The sequence below is a fragment of the Micromys minutus genome, assembly GCF_963924665.1.
Source record: "Micromys minutus genome assembly, chromosome: 15".
Taxonomy (NCBI): domain Eukaryota; kingdom Metazoa; phylum Chordata; class Mammalia; order Rodentia; family Muridae; genus Micromys; species Micromys minutus.
This window is the reverse complement of record NC_137984.1, coordinates 36,042,275-36,062,763: the sequence shown is the minus strand read 5'-3', so window position 1 is coordinate 36,062,763 and position 20,489 is coordinate 36,042,275. Positions and strand designations below refer to the sequence as shown.

The window sequence follows — 20,489 nt, the reverse complement described above, 5'->3', positions numbered from 1 at the left end:
ATCCACTCTTTCTTAAAAGTCATGCATCCATGGGCACAGCCGATTCCCCTTCAACGTTATCCAGCCTGTTACCAGCCCAGTATGTACCCTTTCCCTGTCTCCTCCTGTGCTTTTGCCACATGAGTGTATAGCTGGAGAGTTGTGTGCTTCTCGAAATGGGGTGGCGTTTTCTGTGTGGACCAGTAATTTCCTTTCCTCCCTAGAAGAACGGAGGGTTTTCTGTTCCAGAGCAGATGCACGGGAATATACACACTGCTCTACCTTAAGCAGTGACCTAGACATCTGCAGTAACTTCCTAAGCCTGCGGCTCCCACTCTCCACCCAAAAGCCACCAAGTGGCCACCGCCGACTAAGCCCCTTCCTGTAGACTGCAAGAGTAGACTCCCTACTGCCTTACGGTGAACACCAAGTCACTCAGCAAGACTTGCAGGACCCATACCAACCCAGTCGGAGACTGCTCTTGCTTCTCATCTTACATCAGCCATCCAAAAGGCATCACAGTTCCCAGAATACAACACACTTGGCCTGGCCTCCTGAGGTTTCATGGCTTTACCCACACTGGATTCCTGGCAAAAACCTCCTGGCTTCTAACACTCTGTTCCCAGAGCACTTCTATCTGAATCTATGCCTAACTTTCCATATTGAAGTGTACTGGTCTCAGCTGGACCAGTGTTTAATCCCAGTGCTCAAGAGGCTGAAGCAGAACCTTTCAAGTTCAAGGTCAGCCTGGGCTATAAAACTCCCATGTCTCAAATATTTTATCACTTTTATTGACATACTTCTTTCTTGTCCAGCCAGATAATATGTGTGTGTGTGTCTCTGTGTGTGTGTGTGATAAAACCTTCATCTTATTTAATTTTTAAGGCCAAAGTACCTAGTAGTATATGCAATAATAAATAGACAATGTGTGTCTAAAATAACAAATTTATTTTGTAATTTTTTAATTTGAGGAATGGCTTGTTTGATTCCCAAATAACATTTAAGATAAATTTACAAACGATACTAACACTATACCAAGATCGAAACTTTTTAGAGGAATTTTACCATAAGGCAAGCAGAAAATGAAGAGTCAAACCTGGTAAAGCCAGGTGTGAAATGATTGAGCTCACTGGGAAAAAGCCACAGGGTTGGTCCTCCAGCAGAAGTTTCCCAGAGAACTTTAGGTGCTGCTGGAAGTGAAACTAGATCTGACTTGCTTATGAAACACAGAAACCTCGAGCAGCCGTAAATGTCCTTCCCCTCTGTGGACTTGTGCAGAATGATGTCTCTTTTCAGGAGTGCAGCGTGTAGCATCAGCTCTGGGTAACTGGTACACCAGTCACCTCACACATATTTCGTGGCTTTGTGTTAAGAATGCAGAGGTCTGCTTTCTCGGCTATTCTGAAAGATGGCACTAAGTTTGCTCAGCCATCATTATCCCAATGCACTGAGAACCCTAGAGGTAGTTTGCCCCATGCAACGACACACTATACCCGAGTGTCAGGCCCTTTCACACCATTCCCAGGAAACATACCTCATAATTCACAGAGAATTAGGGTTCTTTGAGCCCTTTCTCATGGACTCATGTACCATGAAGGCTCACATCATCATATAAACTAGTAACTGTTTTCAGAGTGATGCAGTTCACAAATACTATCTCAGTGACAGCTAGGTGGGTTAGTGAGAACACAGTTTTTCCTCATCTATGATCTCTCTTCTAAGCATATTCTAGACTATGGGGGACCATGAGAACATGATAAGGTGCTGTGCACCTGCTCAGAAAAACAGCCTTACCTGTTTTCAAGGCCTGGAGGCCACCTGAGATATACCCACGTCAAATTCTCAACCTGGGAGAAGATGCAGCCTTCAACAGCACTCTGCTTTCTAAAGGGTCTGTTCTCTGGCCGCATTATAGAGCAGATCATGTGCTTCACTGTCAGCGGGTGTGTTAGGCCCCTTCCAGAAAAACAGACTGTCTGTGGAACACCCGTCCCTGTGTGGAAGTGGTACACAGGTTCTCCAGAACTCTGCCTCACAAACGCTCTCCAGTTCTCCATCACTAAACATGGCCAAAAGTAACGTGGGTCTGGGAAATATTCAAAGTAGGCATAACCAAACAGAGATGTCCACTGTTTTTCCTTTAAAATCAGATGAACAAATGGAGAGAAAGGTTACCCTGGGTAATATAACCACTTGCTGCGCCTTCCAAGAAAAATTAGTTGAATTGCGAGGGATATACATAAATAACTAAAGAAAGGTCTTGCATAGGAATATTAGATACTTTGTTGTTGAAACTGGGTGGAAAGTAAAAACAAAACAAAACAAAAACAAAAAAAAACCTAATTTGAATTTATAATAACAACCTAAAGTCTATATGGGACCCTGGGTTCAATCCTCAGTAAGAAAAACAAGAAAACTTCAGTTCCCTGTGAACCTATTCAAACGGCAGTGCTCCCAATCAAGTCAAACTGTAGTGCTCCCAATCAAACTGTAGTGCTCCCAATAAAGTCAAATTGTAGTGCTCCCAATCAAACTGTAGTGCTCCCAATCAAGTCAAATTGTAGTGCTCCCAATCAAACTTTAGTGCTCCCAAGGTTGCTGTGAGGAGGATCTGCAGATCCTTTTCCTACTGTATGTTTTCTTATTCTAGTGTCTGTTCTCTTCTAGCCTTCTCATTCTTCTCAAGGTCTCCACAGGCTGCCCCACGCTCAACAGAATCCTTGATATTCCAAGTAGAAATCAGTCTTCTGAAAGGCCAGAGGCTGGACTTTTGACTTTTCTCATCCGTAGAAAAGAGTATTTCATATAACACTAACTGTACTCTGCAGAGGAAGGCCTGACACACACAGCATGCAAGGATGAACTATTAAAGGGGAGGGAGCTGGGGTGGATGTCTGGGGGAGATGCCTGAAGGTTTCTGATTGGGGGAGGGGGGGAAGTGCTTCCATTCAGGAAGAAGCCATTTCCTCCACCAGTTTCTTTTCCTGTTGCTGTGATAAAAACAGAAAGCAACGTAAAGAACAGTGTTTGTGGGGCTCCCAGTGCCAGGTTTAGCTCACTGTGGCAGCAGAGCTTGAAGTAGCTGGGCCCACTGAACCCACTAATGGAAGAAGAGGGCGAGGAGCTCAAGCCTGCTATGCTCAGCTCTTCCTCTCCATTTTACACGGTAGAGGATCCTGCTTTAGGCTTCCCCACCCACAACTAAGATGGGTCTTCTCACATCAGCTAACAGTCACAGACCTTCTCAGAGGCCAATCTAATCTTCACAGCTATGATAGAAGCCTATGCTCTAGGCATTGGGTTAGAAACTACTACCAACCAGCACACCCAGGCCTGACCTAGGAAAAAGAAGAGTTTCAGTTTGGGAGAAAATAGAGGGTGGAGAAGAAGAGGGAGAAGAATAAAAAGGCGACTCTTACTATCATCTGACACATCCTTGGACCCAGCACAGGACAGAACTCAAGCCTTAGCAGCTCTTCTTCTGAGCTTCACTCCTCATCCCACCCGCCAGGCCACACTTTTATGCCTTCCCCGCCATGACCCGCTGTGATAAACTATACTTTCAAACCATGAGCCAAAATATGCCCCCTTCATTAAAGTGCTTCCTGTCAAATATGTAGTCACAGTGATAAGAAAAGTAACCAATATAAAAATTGGGGTCCTAGCCAGATGTGGTGGAGCACATGAAATTCTAGCTCCTCAGAGGCAGATACAGAAGTGTTGTTGAGTATTCAAGACCAATTTGGGCTACCTAGCAAGTCGGTGAGCTCTAGGCAAGCCAGGGGGTTGTATAGTAAGACCGTGTGCTATTACAAAAGAAAGAAAGAAAGAAAGAAAGAAAGAAAGAAAGAAAGAAAGAAAGAAAGAAAGAAAGAAAGCAAAGGAAGAATGAAAAGAAAGAAAAGTGGTATCCTTTCTGAGCTAAACCTGATGGGGTAGTTCATGGGCTTGTGGGACTAGCTGTGGGTATGATATGTCAAGTGTCTGAGGCTATAGATTAGCGAAGCCTTGGAGTTCTGAAAACAAGACTTAATGGACCATTCAGATGAGTATGAGGGAAATCAGCCTGCCCAATGGACATCATAAGCCAGGTTTGAGAACTTTGAGAGATGAGCAAGGGCTCTACTGGAAAGTAGGGACCCTTTATGTTACATTCTGGCAAATTACCTTGCTGCCTTATGCCCACATCCTTAAAAAAAGAGGTCTAAGGCTGAATTCAAAAGATAACAGACTAATTGATAGGCTGATAATTGGAGAAGGAAGTTTCACAACACTCTAGTATCTAGCCCGTGATACAGTTATTATTCAATGCATCGAGCCAGATTTATAGTGAGAAAGAACGTAAAGGCGATGCATGCAGTTGGACACACAGAGGAGGGTGGCTGGGTTTCAAGCAGGGGATAAAGTACTGAGGATAAAGCAGTGGTGGCCACTACAGAGATTAATGCAAGGAGATACTGTACAGTCAGCACTGAGACAAAATTTGTCAGACTACACCCATCAAGCGCTAGTGCTGCTGTAGAGGTTTCCTCTCAACAACAGCCCACAAGGCACACACAGGCCACCACAGCTGTGGTGAAGGAGTTCAAGCTACAGAACTGACAGCAGAACTTAACCGCATGGTACTAGTTTTTACAGATTTGCAAAATGCAAGAATTATAAGATCATAGACACTTAAAGTTCCAGAAAGCTACAGAGAGGCCAGGGTGGGCCAGATTCCCTATAAGGTGGCCCCAAGAGGCCACTGCGTAAAACTAGTTATGTAAAGCCTAGTTGTAGTGGAAAGTCTAGGGTGTAGTAGATGTGAGGCATGTGGGCCATCCACCAAGGAGAGGTGTAGATACTAAGTAGAGCCAAGAGAAAGGAAATATGGTTTGGGCATCAGAGCAGGACAGGGGTCCACCCATGCCTGTTGCAGTCCTGGACCCCGGACAGGGATGGCACAGTTTGTTCTCTCTGCTGGGTTTTATTTTGCCAGAGTTCAGTCTTTCATTGCTCTGTGTATTCCTCCATTTTGGCCTTGGGGCCTTTAAATAATGTCAGAACAGAAAGACTGTGATGATGTTTGCAACATGAGATGGCTGTGAGCCTTTGCGAGCCACAGATAGAAGAATATGATGGTCTGAGTTTGAATATTTAGTCTCCAGCTAGTGACACTGCCGTGGGAGGTTGTGCAGCCTTTAGGAGGTGAAGCATCTTTAGAAGATGTGGGTTGATGGGGGGCGAGGGGTACCTTGGGTTGTAGCAATGATTCAGACCTAACCATTGTTTTCCAGGCAGCCTCCAAGAAAGCAAACAGCTTCAATTTCTTGCTGCCCAAGCTACAAGCCACTACCTCCATAAGGTCTCCTTGCTATGGTGGGCTGTTCTTCCACAAACAGAGACAAAATAAGCCTTCCTCCCTCGGGTGCCTGTTTATCAGGCATTTTGTCACCGACAAATAGGCAACCCATCCTTGCATTCACAGGGCCCTGAGTTCAATCTCTGTTATAACAATAAGATAAAAATAAATCAGTACCACCATTTTATCCTTCATATCATTGAGAGGGAATATGTTCTTTCAAAGTATTACATAACATTAGATCATTAATAAACATATTTAAAAAACAAGAGATCAGCCCAGAGATAGCAACTTTGTCCATTGGCTAAAAGGCAGAGGAGTAAAAGCCATGAACATGGTATACCAGATTTAACAGTGCGAACAGCAGAAACCCATCATCAAGAAGTCAAAATAAGCCAGGCAATGGTGGCACACACCTTTGATCCCAATACTCGGCAGGCAGATCTCTGTAAGTTACAGGTCAGTCTCATTTACAGAGTGAGTTCCATGACAGCCAAGGCTACATAAGGAAGCCTTTTCTCAAAAAAATATACAATCAAAATAAGAATAGAAATGAAGCCTGAGCCAGGTGTATGAAGACTCTGTAAAGGGATAGGCAATAAAATCTTCAGGCTTTAATGGGCATCATCCACTGCCATGAGAAAAACAAACAAACAAACAAAAACACAGGCACTATCTGAACAAATGAGGTGGGCATTGGCCTAAGCAAGAAACAAATGGGGGTTGAGGGAACTGGGGAGCAGATGGCTTCCTTTAGTGCTAGGCATAGGACAACCCCAGAACAACTTCAAACCATCTTTAAAAATAGAGCCACCACACTTAATTTAGTTTAGCAGTTTCTCCGATCCAACTTGGGAGACCAGGTACCCACCCCTCCAAACTCAGATAACACAGACGACAAAAGGGCAAACTTCTTCTAAACAGAGAAAACTGTCTTTGCTTCTAAAGATGTTTCTAGGACCCATGTCATGGTCTCTTTACTGGGTGGTTACTTGGACCTTCAGAACAGCAGCCTCCTCAGCCAGCCCCTGAGCCTTGATTCTTAATTTTCACACCCTTAATATGAATGTGTTTTTCAGTATACCAGGCAAAATCAGAGATTGGATCTCACTGCCACAAAACAGTTTCCGTTCCCATTTCTGCCACATGCCTGTCTTCTAAACAGGAAGATTCTAGGATGCAGAATTCACTATTTGTTCTCACAGACAAAGACCATGGCTTGAAAAGCCTCAAGGAAAAGAAATCTTTTCTTGCCTGTAAAATGAGAAATGATCCTTGATTTGTACGTTTGCATTTGAGATTTAAACAGTTCTCTTTCTAAAGAGGAAAAGGAGCATGCCCTCAAATTTTCATCCATCCACTCGTAGTTCAATACTCAGTAAATATATGGTCCTCAGACACAGTGGTGAGAGCTGACCACCTGGCCATTCCTCTTCTGTAAAAGGAGGGAATCTGTGCTCGGTGTAGGAATTCCATTATCTGAAGGTTGGACAGATCCATGAATCCATTTTGGCTTTTGTATTAACCCTTTGGAAATCAATTCGCGCCTCAGTCTCCTGCTCTTTGACAGCTGAGGGTATCTCTGAAGAAACTTCTAACTCCAGAAACTTCTGTAGCTTGTTTCTTCGTGTATTAGTAAGACTGCCTTTCAAATCACTCTTGAATTATATCCCAACTCTTTATTTCTGGGCTTTGAATAACTGATATAAAATAAATAAGAAATAAGGTTAAGGGTTCTTACATAAAGAGGAAAGGCTAAATGTGACTTAGACAAAGAATCTTAAAACATCCATTTCTGTTAAGATGGAATGCAACAGAAAAATACCAAACATGCAAAAAGCAAAAACTTATCATCCCCGACGCAGAACATCCAAACCCAGAGGAGCCTTCCCTCTTAAGTATCTATCCACCAGCTAGTTAGTAACTAATACCTCCCCCCACACACATGTTCATGCCATGTAACACCCATGTGTATCCTATGCACGTACAAGCATATACATATAACCTTTAAATGAGACCAAAGTTAGAAATAGCTATAAGAAAAATTTTAAAGGAAGAAAGAAGACACGTAGCAGGTATTGTTTTAAAGGTACTATATATGCTGGATGATGGTAGGACATACCTTTAATCCCAGCACTCGGGAGGCAGAGGCAGGAAGATCTCTGAGTTCAAGGCCAGCCTGGTCTACAGAGTGAATCCTATCACAGTCAGAGATACACAGAAAAACCTTGTCTCAAAGAAAGAGAGAGAGAGAGAGAGAGAGAGAGAGAGAGAGAGAGAGAGAGAGAGAGAGAGAGATACAGTATGAAATACATAATACTTATAAATAGTAGAGAAATTTATTTCTAACTCAATAAAAATCTGCTCATCAGGTAGTATGCCCCACAAAGTAACTTTGTTTTCCAATAATTTTAATAAGTGTGCGGCTTGTCTTCACATACTCCGTCGCTGTCCCTTGAAAAGGAACCTTTTAATGGAGGTACTGCTCCACTGTTTCATGCCCTTCCGCTTCCTGTTTGTATAATGACCATTACAAAACCTATGAATTGTTTCCTGTTTATGAGATGATTCAGCTTAGAGAGGAGGCAGAGGAGACAGTTATTCAGGGGTGGTTATTCAGCCCTCTCTCCCCCACCCTCCCCTGCAGACATCCCATTACAAAGAGCCTGACTCACTTTGTCACACAAGCTCAGTCCTTCTAAGAGTTTTGCAGATTGTTATGATGAATACTGGCTCAGAAATGTGAGTGAAGCTATCTGTGCCATTTCCTCAGAGCCAAGAAGGACACCAACAAGGGTGCCAGACAGTCCTCAGTCCTCCTTTATGAAGTGCTCTGTGGTTTGCCACTTGGAGGAAGAGCACTAAGGTGTCTGAGTCAAGTATGCACCTCCTCCCCTGACCCCAGTCTGCATTCCTCAGTGAGATTATGGGAAAGCATTTTGGCACTGGGCACAAAAATCTGCTGGCTTCCTCTGAGAGAGGCTGGGGAGCAGTTCTGGAGCTGAGCCTCAAGTTCAAGTCGAAGCAGCGAATCTCTCTCCAACGCTGGGGAGAAAGCCTTCCGTGGAAGCATTGTTAATAAGAAAGGTACCTTCATAGAAGAGTCGAGGGACAGCCATGGTGACTCACACTGCACACCTCTTACCTCACACTGCACCTCCTAACATCCCAGCCCTTAGATACAGTCCTGTGGCAGAATGCTCACCTAGTTCAAAGTCAAAATGATGAGATGGAAAGGGGGAAGGCTAGAAAGAAAGAAAGAAAGAAAGAAAGAAAGAAAGAAAGAAAGAAAGAAAGAAAGAAAGAAAGAAAGAAAGAAGGAAGGAAGGAAGAAAGGAGGATGGAGGGAGGGAAGGAGGGAACGGAACAGAGAGGGAGGCAAGCTGCTTGGTTGAACCCCCATACACCTCACACTGACCCCCCCAAATTCAGCAGCTGAGACGCTGGGAGCCTCAAAGGAGTAGCTCAACCTCAGATTCTCAGAACACACAAGAAGATGTGGAGCTACTTACGGAACCTTGAGTGTCTAGATGACTTTAGTGTTTTAAAAATCCCTTCTCAGCTCAATCCAACTGGTAAGGGTAATAAAGAACTGACTGAGTTGTGGGTGGTACACAGGAGCTGGGCTGGGAGGAAAAGGAGACAGGGGTTCCAACTATAAAGGTCAGCCTGGCTGAACTAAGAAAGGGTCATGACCAGGAGGCCAAAAGGTAGGTGAGAAGCCTTGGCTAGCTTGTTGGACGGATGGTTAACACAGAAAACATTTTCGAGGGTGTTTTACTCCACTGTGTGTGAGGGTGGATTAAGAAATTCTGACACACTCCTTACCTTAAAGTGTTCACAGATCCAGTTCAATTCACAGACACATAAACCGTCAGATAAATAAAAGTGTTGGCCTCCACAGTAGGGTAAGATAGGAGCAAAAACCTATTGACTCCATAAGCTTTCCTCAGGAAGACAGAGAAGGGGTTACAAGGTGCTGCTGAGGTTAGGATACATTGGATTCTCCCAGAAAATGGGAGAAGGTTACTAGAGGTAAATTGAGGAGACAGTCTTTGGGAAACTGAAATTATATTGGGAGAGTCCAACTGTGGGAATAGAGGTGGATCTACCATGTTGGAGATATCAAGACATCAAGCACAGCAGTCTTGGGGATATTGACAATTGACAGAGAGACAGAAGACGCTGAATGTCATGGGGATGATAAGGTTGCATTGGCAGAAGGGCGTCTCAGTGAGGGATGGTCCAGGTCAGGTGGGTCTGTAGGCGTGTCTGTGAGGACGACCTTGGTTATGTTAATTGATGTGAGAGGAATGAACCTAAAATTGAGGGCTACCATTCTCTAGGTGTAGGTCCTGAACTGTAGCAGTTACAGGGAGGTGAGCAGTAGGCTTGCATGCTTCACTTCTCTCTGCTCAACTGGGGATGACATTTGGTTACTTTCCCACCACCTTTCTCTCCCTGCTTACCTCCAACTGTGAGATAACATCACCTCTTTCTCCTTAAGTTGCTTTTTGTCAGGTATTTTGACATAGCAACAGAAACAAAACTAACACAGCCATATTTGAGAACACCAACAGGTCTGGTTAATACTTCGGAAAGCTCCAGAAGGCACCAAGAGGACAGCAAACAAGAACCCCAAAGACTGAGAGACAGAACCAAGTGTGAACGTGCACACATAGGTAGTGAGGAAAGGAAAAGGCAGCTGGTATCAGTCTCTGGCCTCGAGAAATGCAGCTTAACCAGCCACGGAAACTTGACAGGAAAAGGAACCACTCTGAGCTGCTGATATGCTATACTGAGGCTATGCTGGGGCACCTGTCCTTAGAACAGTGGAAATACCAGGGCAGGGGATTGCAAGAGACTAAAAGGGACCCGCTGAAGAAATTCTAGAACTTACACAGAAAGGAGAGAGAGGGAGAGAGGAAGAGCCCAAAAGAGAGAGGCAGGGAACAGTAAAGCAAAAAGACCAGACACAAGAGAGCATTCAGGAAGTCAGCTGGGCAGGGGACAGGGGCTCCTGTAGTGTAGACTAATGAAACCCAAGGATTCCAAGAAGCCAGAGGCAGGCAATAGTACCACAAGTCACAGGAGGGTGGCAAGCTGAGAAAGGTTACAGGACTGAACTGGAAGACAGTCTCCCAGTGACTGGCCTAGACTCCTTGGGCCAGGGCGAGTGTAAAAAGGATTTTACAAAATGGAAAGCACGTAAAAATCAAAGGAAATAGTGGAGTTAGGAGTTTGAACCACCGAGAAAGAATCAGTAGCTCTCAGAATCCTGAGGAAAGTGCATCTCTCTCACAGCACATAATTTTAAAACAAACAAACAAACAAACAAACAAACTAAATGCTGCAGGCCGTGGTTGCTCACAACTGTAATCCCAGCACTTTCAAGTGAGACAGGGGGATTACCAAGGGTTCCAGATCAGCTTGTGCTGGGGCTGGAGAGCTTTGTGACTAAGAGCGAGTACCACTCTTACAGAGGCCAAAGCTCCCGCCCCGCCCCAATCTGTAACTCTAGCTCTGGCAGATCTGACTCCCTCTTCTGGCCTCAGTGTGCATGCACAATTAACATACACACACACACACACACACACACACACACACACACACACACCATGCAGTGACAAGACAGACACACATGCACATACATTATTTTTTCAAATCTAAAGCAAAAGCGATAAACGCTCTTAAAGAATTTGCTAACCAAAGTTGTATGTTCATTTTTACTGAGAAGTGACTCATCTTTCCATTGATGATCCTTTCAATAGAAAAAAAGAAAGAAAAAGCCTCTAGTATGTCCTAGATTTTCCAAATACAGCATTGTTAGATAGAATTATCTCGAATGAAGTCGAAGCAAGTGTCTGAACATACACCAGCCTATAAGGCACAGATGAGCAGATGTCCGTGGGGACTGCTCTGTCATCCCTGAACACTCAGGGTGTACTGAGTTAACTCATCTCACAGAGATGTCCGGGATCCTCCCATGAGTCCCAGCATCTTCTCACAGAGTCTGAATAGTAAACTCACAGCCAGATCATTACTCCTCTGCACACATTTCTCTTTTTTAAAAAGCCACTCTTTTGTGGGGGGGGGGTGTAATTTGAATTCTTAATCATAAACGTGTATTATAAATTAATATAATTAACTATTAATTACATAAAGGTAATTCTTTTTGATGGTTCAATTACACCTGGGATGTAACCCTGGTTTTGACCTGTTATCTTTTATCTCATTAATCTCCACATGACCCTGAAAACCTGGGAACTTTTACTGGGGAATTCTACTAGGTGATCCAAGATAGAGGTCAACTAAGGATCAATAACTCTTTGAAAAGGCACACACACACACACACACACACACACACACACACACACACACACACACATTCCAGGTTGCTATGAGTAAGTGGGCAAACAGCAAGGTTACAGCAGATAAGTCACCTTGAGTAGACAGAGGTCTACTAGGATGAGACACAAGTTAAACACTGAATACTGGCTTGCTGTTCCTGCATTTCTTCTGACTAAAAATAATCTGACAGGGGTTAAGAGCAGTCCAGTCTAGTCTCTAAGAGCCACAGTTCATGGCTCAAAGAAAGAACTCACAACATCTTCTATGTTTCAGAAGCATACAACAACACAACTTAGAAGGTCCCTGGCCACAATTATTAAAAACAGGTTTGATAGGCAGATAATTATGCTACCTTAACGGTAGGTATAAGAGGCAACCATCCCAAATCACAGTGAATTTTAGCTGTCTAATGCTTGACTAGAGTTCCGTGGCATGAGAATTATTTCTAATTTGTTACTAGCATAAATGAAACCATCTTGTATAATTCAAACACCATTTTTGTGCAACTTGAAATAGTATGATGCTTCCAAGATATAAGCCAGCCGTGGATAAGTGGATAAGTAGCTTCAATATGAGCCAGGCCCAAGACAGACTTTGATGTGCTAATGAACTAGCCCTTAACTGTGAGCCTTAGTTGCCCAAAGCTAATACCCACAGAAATAAAAAAATAGAACTTTGTAGATGGCTCCCAGGATTGTAATGCTTCATCTATAGGATCACATCTCAAGGCTTGTGCTGATACCTATGGGCCAGGGAACTCTGAGACTGGTCACTGTGTGGCTCTGGATTACCTATCACACACACACACACACACACACACACACAACCGTAGCCTAAGTGCTTAGCAATGACAAAAGTACAAAACTGAATTCTTGACATTAAAACACAGAAAGCTCAAAAACAAACAAAAACCAACCAACAAAAACCCAACACAAAGTCTTGTTTTGGACAGACTATGCTAATGAGGTTAAGCTGTGGTGCCTCAGATGTGCTCATTTCAGGACCAGCCTTCTTACAGATGTGTGCTTCAGGCCAAAGAGGCCTGGGAAGACCGTTGGAAGACCAACAAAGACAGGGATTGGGAAAAGATGAGAAGACTCCCAACATGTGCAGTCACCATCCGACTGTCAGTGTCTCCTGTGAGTGGGGAGCAGTTTCCCACAGCCAGAGACCCTCCAAGCCTCCGCTAGCATGCTAAGGACAACTTGCCAGCATCCATGTGGACCTTCACTTGTTATAAGCTTGGTTGCAGTTTGTTTATTGTATCTGCATGGTTGTCTTCTCAACGTGAACTTTAAAACCATGTCTGTTTGTGTCCCATGACATAAATCAGAGACTCCTCAGATGGTTATCGTGTCAAAAGTCTGGTTACATAATGGATGTTGTATAAATCCAACAAAAGCCCTCAGGGTACGTCAGGAGGGGGGTATTGCCTCCTTCAGGCTGATGTCACTTGGCGTGAAGCTCATCTTTAAAGACTCCTAAGGTGTGGTAATATCTGTGACTCATGAATTGTCCTTTCATTGCTGCACAGATTACATGATTTTCAGGATTAATGAGCTGAGAGTCTGACCTCATTTGTTTACTGAACACAAACAGCATTACAGTAAATACCATGCTTACTAAGGCAAATTGGCAGGGATGACTTGCCAGATATGACCAGAGGAGGGGCGGGCCAAAGCATCTAGAACCATTAAATGAATGGCTGCATTTACACAGGGCAATGGAAAAGCTAAGGCTACTTTGCCCAGAATTCTCACAAAACAGCAAGAGTGGGCTCACAGAGCCCTCGAAGCATCTGGCCCTCAGTGTCCAGAAACTGAGGAAGATTAGCCACAGGTATCCAGAGGGTACCACGACCACGGAATGGGAGAGGGTAAGGAGGCTGTAGAGGCAGACCTCGCAAGCCAGCAGCTAAGTGAGCAAGAAGCTGGGTCAGAGAGTGAATCTGGAGGGTAACTCAGGCCACTGGCTACTTCTCTGAGCTTCTACAAAATGAGATCTGTGAATTTCACAATCCATGTTTTTATTTTTGGTGCCATGTGGAATGCGTCGCGTGGCAAAGAGTACAGGAGGCAGGATGACCTGGCTGTCACCCCCCACTCCTTGTGGGTGTGGGCAAACCATCAACCTCTGCAGATCTCAGGTCCCCTGATGCCTGGAATCAGAGAATTGTCACCAATGAGTAATCCGGAGAAGCTCTGGGTAGGTCCAGCATTTCTAGTTACCTTCATTTCCCCCAAGAGCATCTGGAATAGATTAATGCTAATGCATATCCACAAGCAGCCCACATCTCACTCCTCCACATGCCATACATGCTGCTTGGGATAAAAAATGTTCTTTCTTCTGGAACATTTCACGTAACCCCCTGCTTAAAGCCATAGAGCAGACATCAGAAGAGGCTTGCTGAGATCAAAATCAAGGATGCCGAAATGAAAGTGTGTGCACAGTACATGTATGGGAGAAGAAGACTGAGACCTCTTATGGCGCCTTGCTTTTATCATAGCTCCTATGGTAAGTAAAGAATTTCCAGACCTTTAAGTGAAAAGGTTCAGAAAAGAGGTCCCTCCAAGTGAAAAGAACTTGTGGAGCGGCTAGGAGGCAGACATCACTGAGAACCTGGAAACCTCAAGTTCAGTTGTCATCTCTGGCCTCCCTTTCAGGACATTCCACACTCATCCTCACCTTGCTCATTTTCCTGCAGCTGAACTGTACTCCACACCTACCCAGCGCCCACTGCGTAGACCACAGACCACAGTCTTCCAAGCGTGCTTCTCAGAACTGCATGGCACTCAGGTTCTTTGTCACTGCCTTAGTTGGGATTCCTATTGCCATGATGAAACACCACGACCACAGCAACTTGGGGGAGGAAAAGGTTTACATTTGGTTTACAGATCCTGGATCATAGTCCATTGTGGAAAGCAAGGCAGAAACTTATACTGGGTTAGAGACTAGAGGCAGGAGCTGACACTGAAGCCTTGGACGGGATGCTGTTAACTGGCTTGCTCCTCATGAATTGCTCAGCCTGTTTCCTTTCTTCTTTCTTTCTTTTTAAAGATTTATTTATTTTATGTATATGAGCACACTGTAGCTGTCTTCAAACACACCAGAAGAGGGCATCAGATCTCATTACAGATGGTTGTGAGCCATCATGTGGTTGCTGGGAATTGAACTCAGGACCTCTGGAAGAGCAGTCAGTGCTCTTAACCTCTGAACCATCTCTCCAGCCATCAGCCTATTTACTTATAGACCCCAGTATCGCCAGACCAGGATGGTACCACCCACAATGGGCTGGACCCTCCCCCATCAATCACTGATTAAGAAAATGCCTTACAGGTTTGCCTAAAGCTGCGATTTCTACCTGTGGGCCCTGACCCCTTTGGCAAACCTCTATCTCCAAAAATATTTATGTTATGATTCATAAAAGTGGCAAAATAATAGTTATGAAGTAGCAAGGAAAATAATTTTATGGTTGGGGGTCCTCACAACATGAGAAACTGTATTAAAGGGTCAAGGTGTTAGGAATGTTGAAAACCGCTGAGCCACAGCCTGATTTTAGGGAGGTGCTTTCTTAGATTGGCTTCCTCCTTTGTCCTGACCCCAGCTTCTCCCAAGGTGACATTAACACCAGCCTGTACAGGCACCGTCATATTGTGTCTGCCTTTCGGAGCTCTCTACACCTTGGAAGAGATCTAAACAGAAAGGAATACATTATGAGTGATATAGTTTGGGGTCAAGTGGAAACCTCGAGGATCAAGAGCACTCTTATTTCTCAGTTTGTTTGGGGAAGGGTACAGTTGAGGGGATAATGTCACTACGTTCACCCTTCAGCCTCATCATGACCTGTGTGGAGGACCAGTGTACTTCCCATATGCTAGGAAAACATGCTGTACGTAAGGTTATGTCCATGTAAGACTACACAAAAGCGATCTAGGTTGGTGTTCTTGTCAGGAAGAAGACGTCCTCTGGACGAGTTGGTTGTTGGCAAAGATCTGAATGAGTTAGATATTTTACTCCTGACTGCAAGTGTCTGTCTTTGCTAGTGATTGAAGTTAGGAAGTTTCTTAGCCCTAGAATGATTTAGTCGGGGGCACATTCTGAGTATAGCAGGATGTTTAACATTTTGGGCCCCTACCCACTGAAAACCCAGGAGTACCTCCACTAAACACCCAGGATTGCCCCCCCCCCCCATTTTATGCTCAGGAGAGCCTTTTACTAAACACTCAGGAGGACCTGCCAATAAACATCTAGGAATGCTGCTCACTAAACACCCTCACTAAGCACACAGGAGTACTCCCCCATTAAATATCCACTAGCGCACCCCCCCACTAAAACCTGGGAGTGTTCCACATTTAATGCCCAGGAGTATATCCCAGGAGTGCTCCCCTACTAAACACACTGGAGGGTCCCCCACTGAATACACTGAATACCCAGGAATGTCATTTATTAAACACCAGGAATGCATCCAATTAACACCAGGAGTTCCTTCACTGAATATGGGAGGTGTTTTTTAGGCTGTAATGTCTACAAATATCTCTAGCAGTTGCCACATTAATCCATTTGAGAATCACGCAACTGTAGACTATAAAATTGGGGGATGGGGTGGAGAGATGGCTCAGCAGTTAAGAGCATTCACTCCTTTCAAAGAGTTTCAGATCCCAGCACCCACATGGTGATGGCTGCCCATAATCCTAATCCCAGTTCCAGGAAGCCCAGTGTGCTTTTTTCTGACCTCCACAGAGACACTGCATGCAGGTGCGGCACATGCATACAAGCAGACAAAACACTCACATACATAAAATAAGATAAAGCTGAAAAATAAATTAAGTAAAATTACAAACTAAGTTGTGCATGATGACAAATGACCTCCAATCCCAGCGCTCAGAAGGCAGGAGGCTGAGGCAGGAACATCTCGAGTTTGAAATCAGCCTGGGTTACATAGGGAGGCCCTACCAAAAAGAAGCAGGAAAAGAAGGAGAAAGAGGAGGAGGGGGGGAGAAGGAAAAGGAGGAGGGAGAGGAAGAGGAGGGGGAGGAGGAGGAGGAGGAGGGAGAGGAGGAGGAAGGGGGAAGAGGAGGGGGGAGGAGGAGGAGGAGGAGGGGGAGGAGGAAGAGGAGGAGGGGGGAGGAGGAGGAGGGGAGAGGAGGAGGAGGAGGGAGAGGAGGAGGAGGAGGGGGGAGGAGGAGGAGGAGGAGGAGGGGAGGAGGAGGAGGAGGAAGAAAAGAAGAAGAACAACAACAATAACAATAACAGCAACAAAAATTAAAGCCCACTTGATATTTGGGAAGAATGTACAGCTGTTTTTACAGCGTGGGAATATATTCTGCAGTTCAGAATTATTCCCCACTCACCTCTGTCCTACTATAAGGCAAAAGGCTTCCTTCTGCAACTAATGCAGCATTCAAAAACAAAAGCATCAGGTAAAGTTCCAAACAGAACCCAGACTAGAAGACACTTCTCTGCTCCTAGTCTACCCCTAGTCACCAAGCAAGCTCTTCAAACAACTTGTGCTTCAGGAAAGAATAAAACCACTTGTGACAGATATCCGCCTCTCCTAGCAGCTAAGCCAACAGCAGATGAACCTTGGAGACAAAAACACATCTTTTAACATCTACAGCAGAATAGAGACACAGGGCTAGCTCATAGAATAGCTCGGGAACATCTTTTCAGTTGATAAGGTTTTCTGAAGTACAGCAGGCCTGAAACAAATAATAGACACCTCATCTCTTAGTGCTCTGGAGGCAAGAATCAAGAAGTAGTGGCAAGATGTTTCACTGTGAGGACACAGCAGTGACCCAATAGTGACAACAGAAAGCACCGTGTTACATTTTAAGAGACGAAAGCATCCAAATACAATTTTACCATAAGAAATGTGATGAAATGTGTTGTTTTCAAACCCGTTTAAACATCATACAGTGTTTTGAAACTCAGTCTATCTCATTAATATGTACAGCTGTTATATGCTTGAAATGTATTCAGCAAATACCAAAGAGTATGTCACATTCACAGGGTGGTTCCTTTTGTTCGTGGGGCTTCTGGTCTTTCTGCTCTTTACATAGTGAGTAGAATTCCCTGTGTATCTTAAAGACAGAGCTTCTGGATGGAACTCAGGATCCCGGAACACCTCTCAGGCAAACAAAAATAAAAAAAGAAAGAAAAAAAGAAAAAAAGTCAGTCCCGCATCTGAACCCTTAAAAATGAATGCAGCCCAGAGAGACGGCTCTGCGGTTGAAAACACTGGCTGTTCTTCCAGAGGTCCCGAGTTCAATTCCCAGCAACCACATGGTGGCTGACAACCATCTGTGATGGGATCTTATGCCCTCTTCTGGTGTGTGTGAAGAGAGCAACAGTGCACTCACATACATAAAATTAATGAATTAATCTTTTTTAAAAATTAAAAACAAAAAGTGAATGAAGCCTTTAAAGCAGATGTTCTAACCACGCTCAACGCAAGTCATGTCTCTCCTCCAATACTTAGTGACCTAAACCTAAACTAGCCAACTTGGGCTAGGTTGACTAGGAACCAACTTCAAGTGTGGTTCCCGGAAAAGCATTAAGAATAGAAACTCAGAAACGCTGGTGTTTCATCTCTGATTCAGGAGGCTGGGTCTGATCTGCGACAGCAAACGGGGCAGGTGATGATTAGGAGCCCTTAAAGCTGAGCCTACTGATTTAGGACAGTGTTTTCTGACCTATATCCACGACCCTGTATATTTTTATTACAAAAAAATTCAAGCTGTAATTCTTACCTCACCCTCAACCCACTGCAAGGTAAGTGCCCCCACTTCAGTGTTGTTGAGGGATCTGCACACTGAAACAGGATCTGCCTCGCTTTATTAAGGAAGCCACAGGTTGGTTGGCTAGTCTTGTCTGTTTTGGCCCCCTTAGCTTTCTCCTCTTTGGAATAACTTGGAGATACTAGGTAGGGGGAGAATGTGATACCTCTTAGATTTAGGGTCCTGTCCCTCTGGTCACTAAGTCAGAATTGAAGGGCAGGGTTTTCAGCTGCAGGATGCCAAGGAGCTCCTGAGCCCTGGTTGAGACACGCCTACCCTCAACCCCCGAGAGCCATGGACCCCTTGCCTCAAGCATCCTGGCACCCAGGCTGCAGCAGGTGGCCTATGAGAGACTAGAGACTAAGGAGTCAGCCCATCCGGAGTTGTGGGAAGAAGTGCAGAGCTGGAACCCCATTTCTGAGGTCATTAGAATGAAGCTGCTTCCTATGCCCCTGGGAACACGGTGCCTAGGTGCCAAGGGCAGCCGCGTCTCCGTGTCCCAAGGTCCTCTAGGGCGAGGGATCAGAGTGGTCTAGATTATGAGCAGGGGTGGGAGGTGGCGACTCACCGTGTGGGTCGCTCTTTTCGCGGACGCCGTCCACGCGGCCGTCGGGATGGATGCGCAGGAAAAAGCCGCCGTTTTTGCAGTAGAGCCGTTTGGGGTCCTTGAAGTGGCCTGGTGGGAAGGCGGCCCCACCGTCCTCCGGCAGTGCGGGAAGCGAAGTGATGCCGCCGGCAGCCATGGCCCCTCCGCGGCCCCGGGACCCCGCTGCGGCAGCTCTCGGGGCTCCCCGACCCCGACCCCGGCCTCGGCCCCCCAGCGCGGCTCGCCCGCGAGCTGCCAGCCTCCCGGTCCGCCGCGCTCCCAGCCCAGTGCAGCCGGGCTCTGCCTGAAGCCGAGAGAACCCCTGTGTGGTACAGCGGCCCGGGCCCGCGTCACCCCACGTCCCCGCCTGCACCCCGGCCCCGCGCGCCCCCGCCCCGCGCGCCGCCTCCTCCCCACGCCCGGCGCCTCCAAGTTGCAAAGAATCTGTCCGGCTCGGCGGAGCTTTCTCTACAAGACTGCTGTGACGCAGCTCCTAATGTTTAAATGCAACTTTCTTCTCTCCTGCCTTTTAACACAGCAACCAGCCTTCTACCCAAAGCAGCAGAAGGACCTGAACTGGGGAGGGAAACAGACAGGTTTTGGAAATCTCCAGTCCCTTAGAGCACACGTTGTGAAAGAATGGGGTGCCTGAGACAGAGGCCGGGAATGGGGTGCCTGGGTTTCCTTTCTGGGCACCCAGCCCTAGACAGCGTGGGAAGATGAAAACCTGCTTGAGTCCTCCACAAGTAAAAGGCCAGAGCTGGCGCTTGCCCTTCCTCGGTTGTTAAGATGTTTCTTGGAAAGAACTGAGGGTCTCACAAAGTCGCAGTTAATTTCGGTTGGTGATTTTCAGTAGACCCTGATGAGCTCAACTTTCAGATTCTTTGTGCCTCTGAAACTAGGTAGCTTCTCTTCCCCTACCCGTGGAGGCAAACCTCTTCAGTGAGGATGCTTACCAAAATACCATTTGGAAAACCTGCATACATCAAATGCCCGGTGCTCAAAGCCTCTTCAGTGTGTGGCTGTGATACACAGTGACAGAAAGGGTGAAGGCCAGAAGGCTGAACAAGAGAACTGCTCAGAAGACTCACACACCTTGGGGAAGCTTCTAGAAGTATCACTGTATGTTAGCTGCAGAAGATCATCCTGGAGGGCATCTACTTTTCCTCACCCAAGTGTGTGATGGGCATTAGCAAATTCTCCAGGCCGTTCTCAAGCAGAGCAGTGTGCGTTTTGTGTGCATATTCAGTTCCCCCTTGCCTCTTGCTAGGTTCCTGGCCGAAGCCTTTATAACATGAGACAAATTATCACGAGAAGATACTAACTTATTGAACACAAATCTGGCATCTTGCAAAGGAAATAAAGACCCAAAAGTACATACAGACCTGTGTGTTTTCAGTTAAGTTGGGAGAAGTTGTGTATAATGGTCGAGGATGGTGACTGAAGTGGGTGCCAT

General features: G+C 45.5%; 1 protein-coding gene across 1 annotated transcript in view; it reads right to left on the bottom strand.

Moving 5' to 3' along the window:
• FGF2 (fibroblast growth factor 2) overlaps positions 1 to 19,205 on the bottom strand; it is a 52,666-nt gene extending 33,461 nt beyond the window's left edge. Inside the window, exon 1 of the mRNA XM_080929337.1 lies at positions 19,016 to 19,205. Within this exon, the coding sequence (XP_080785463.1) occupies positions 19,016 to 19,190 (175 nt within the window). The 5' untranslated portion in view covers positions 19,191 to 19,205. The remainder of the gene's footprint in view (positions 1 to 19,015) is intronic.
• Between the last annotated feature and the right edge of the window lie 1,284 nt (positions 19,206 to 20,489).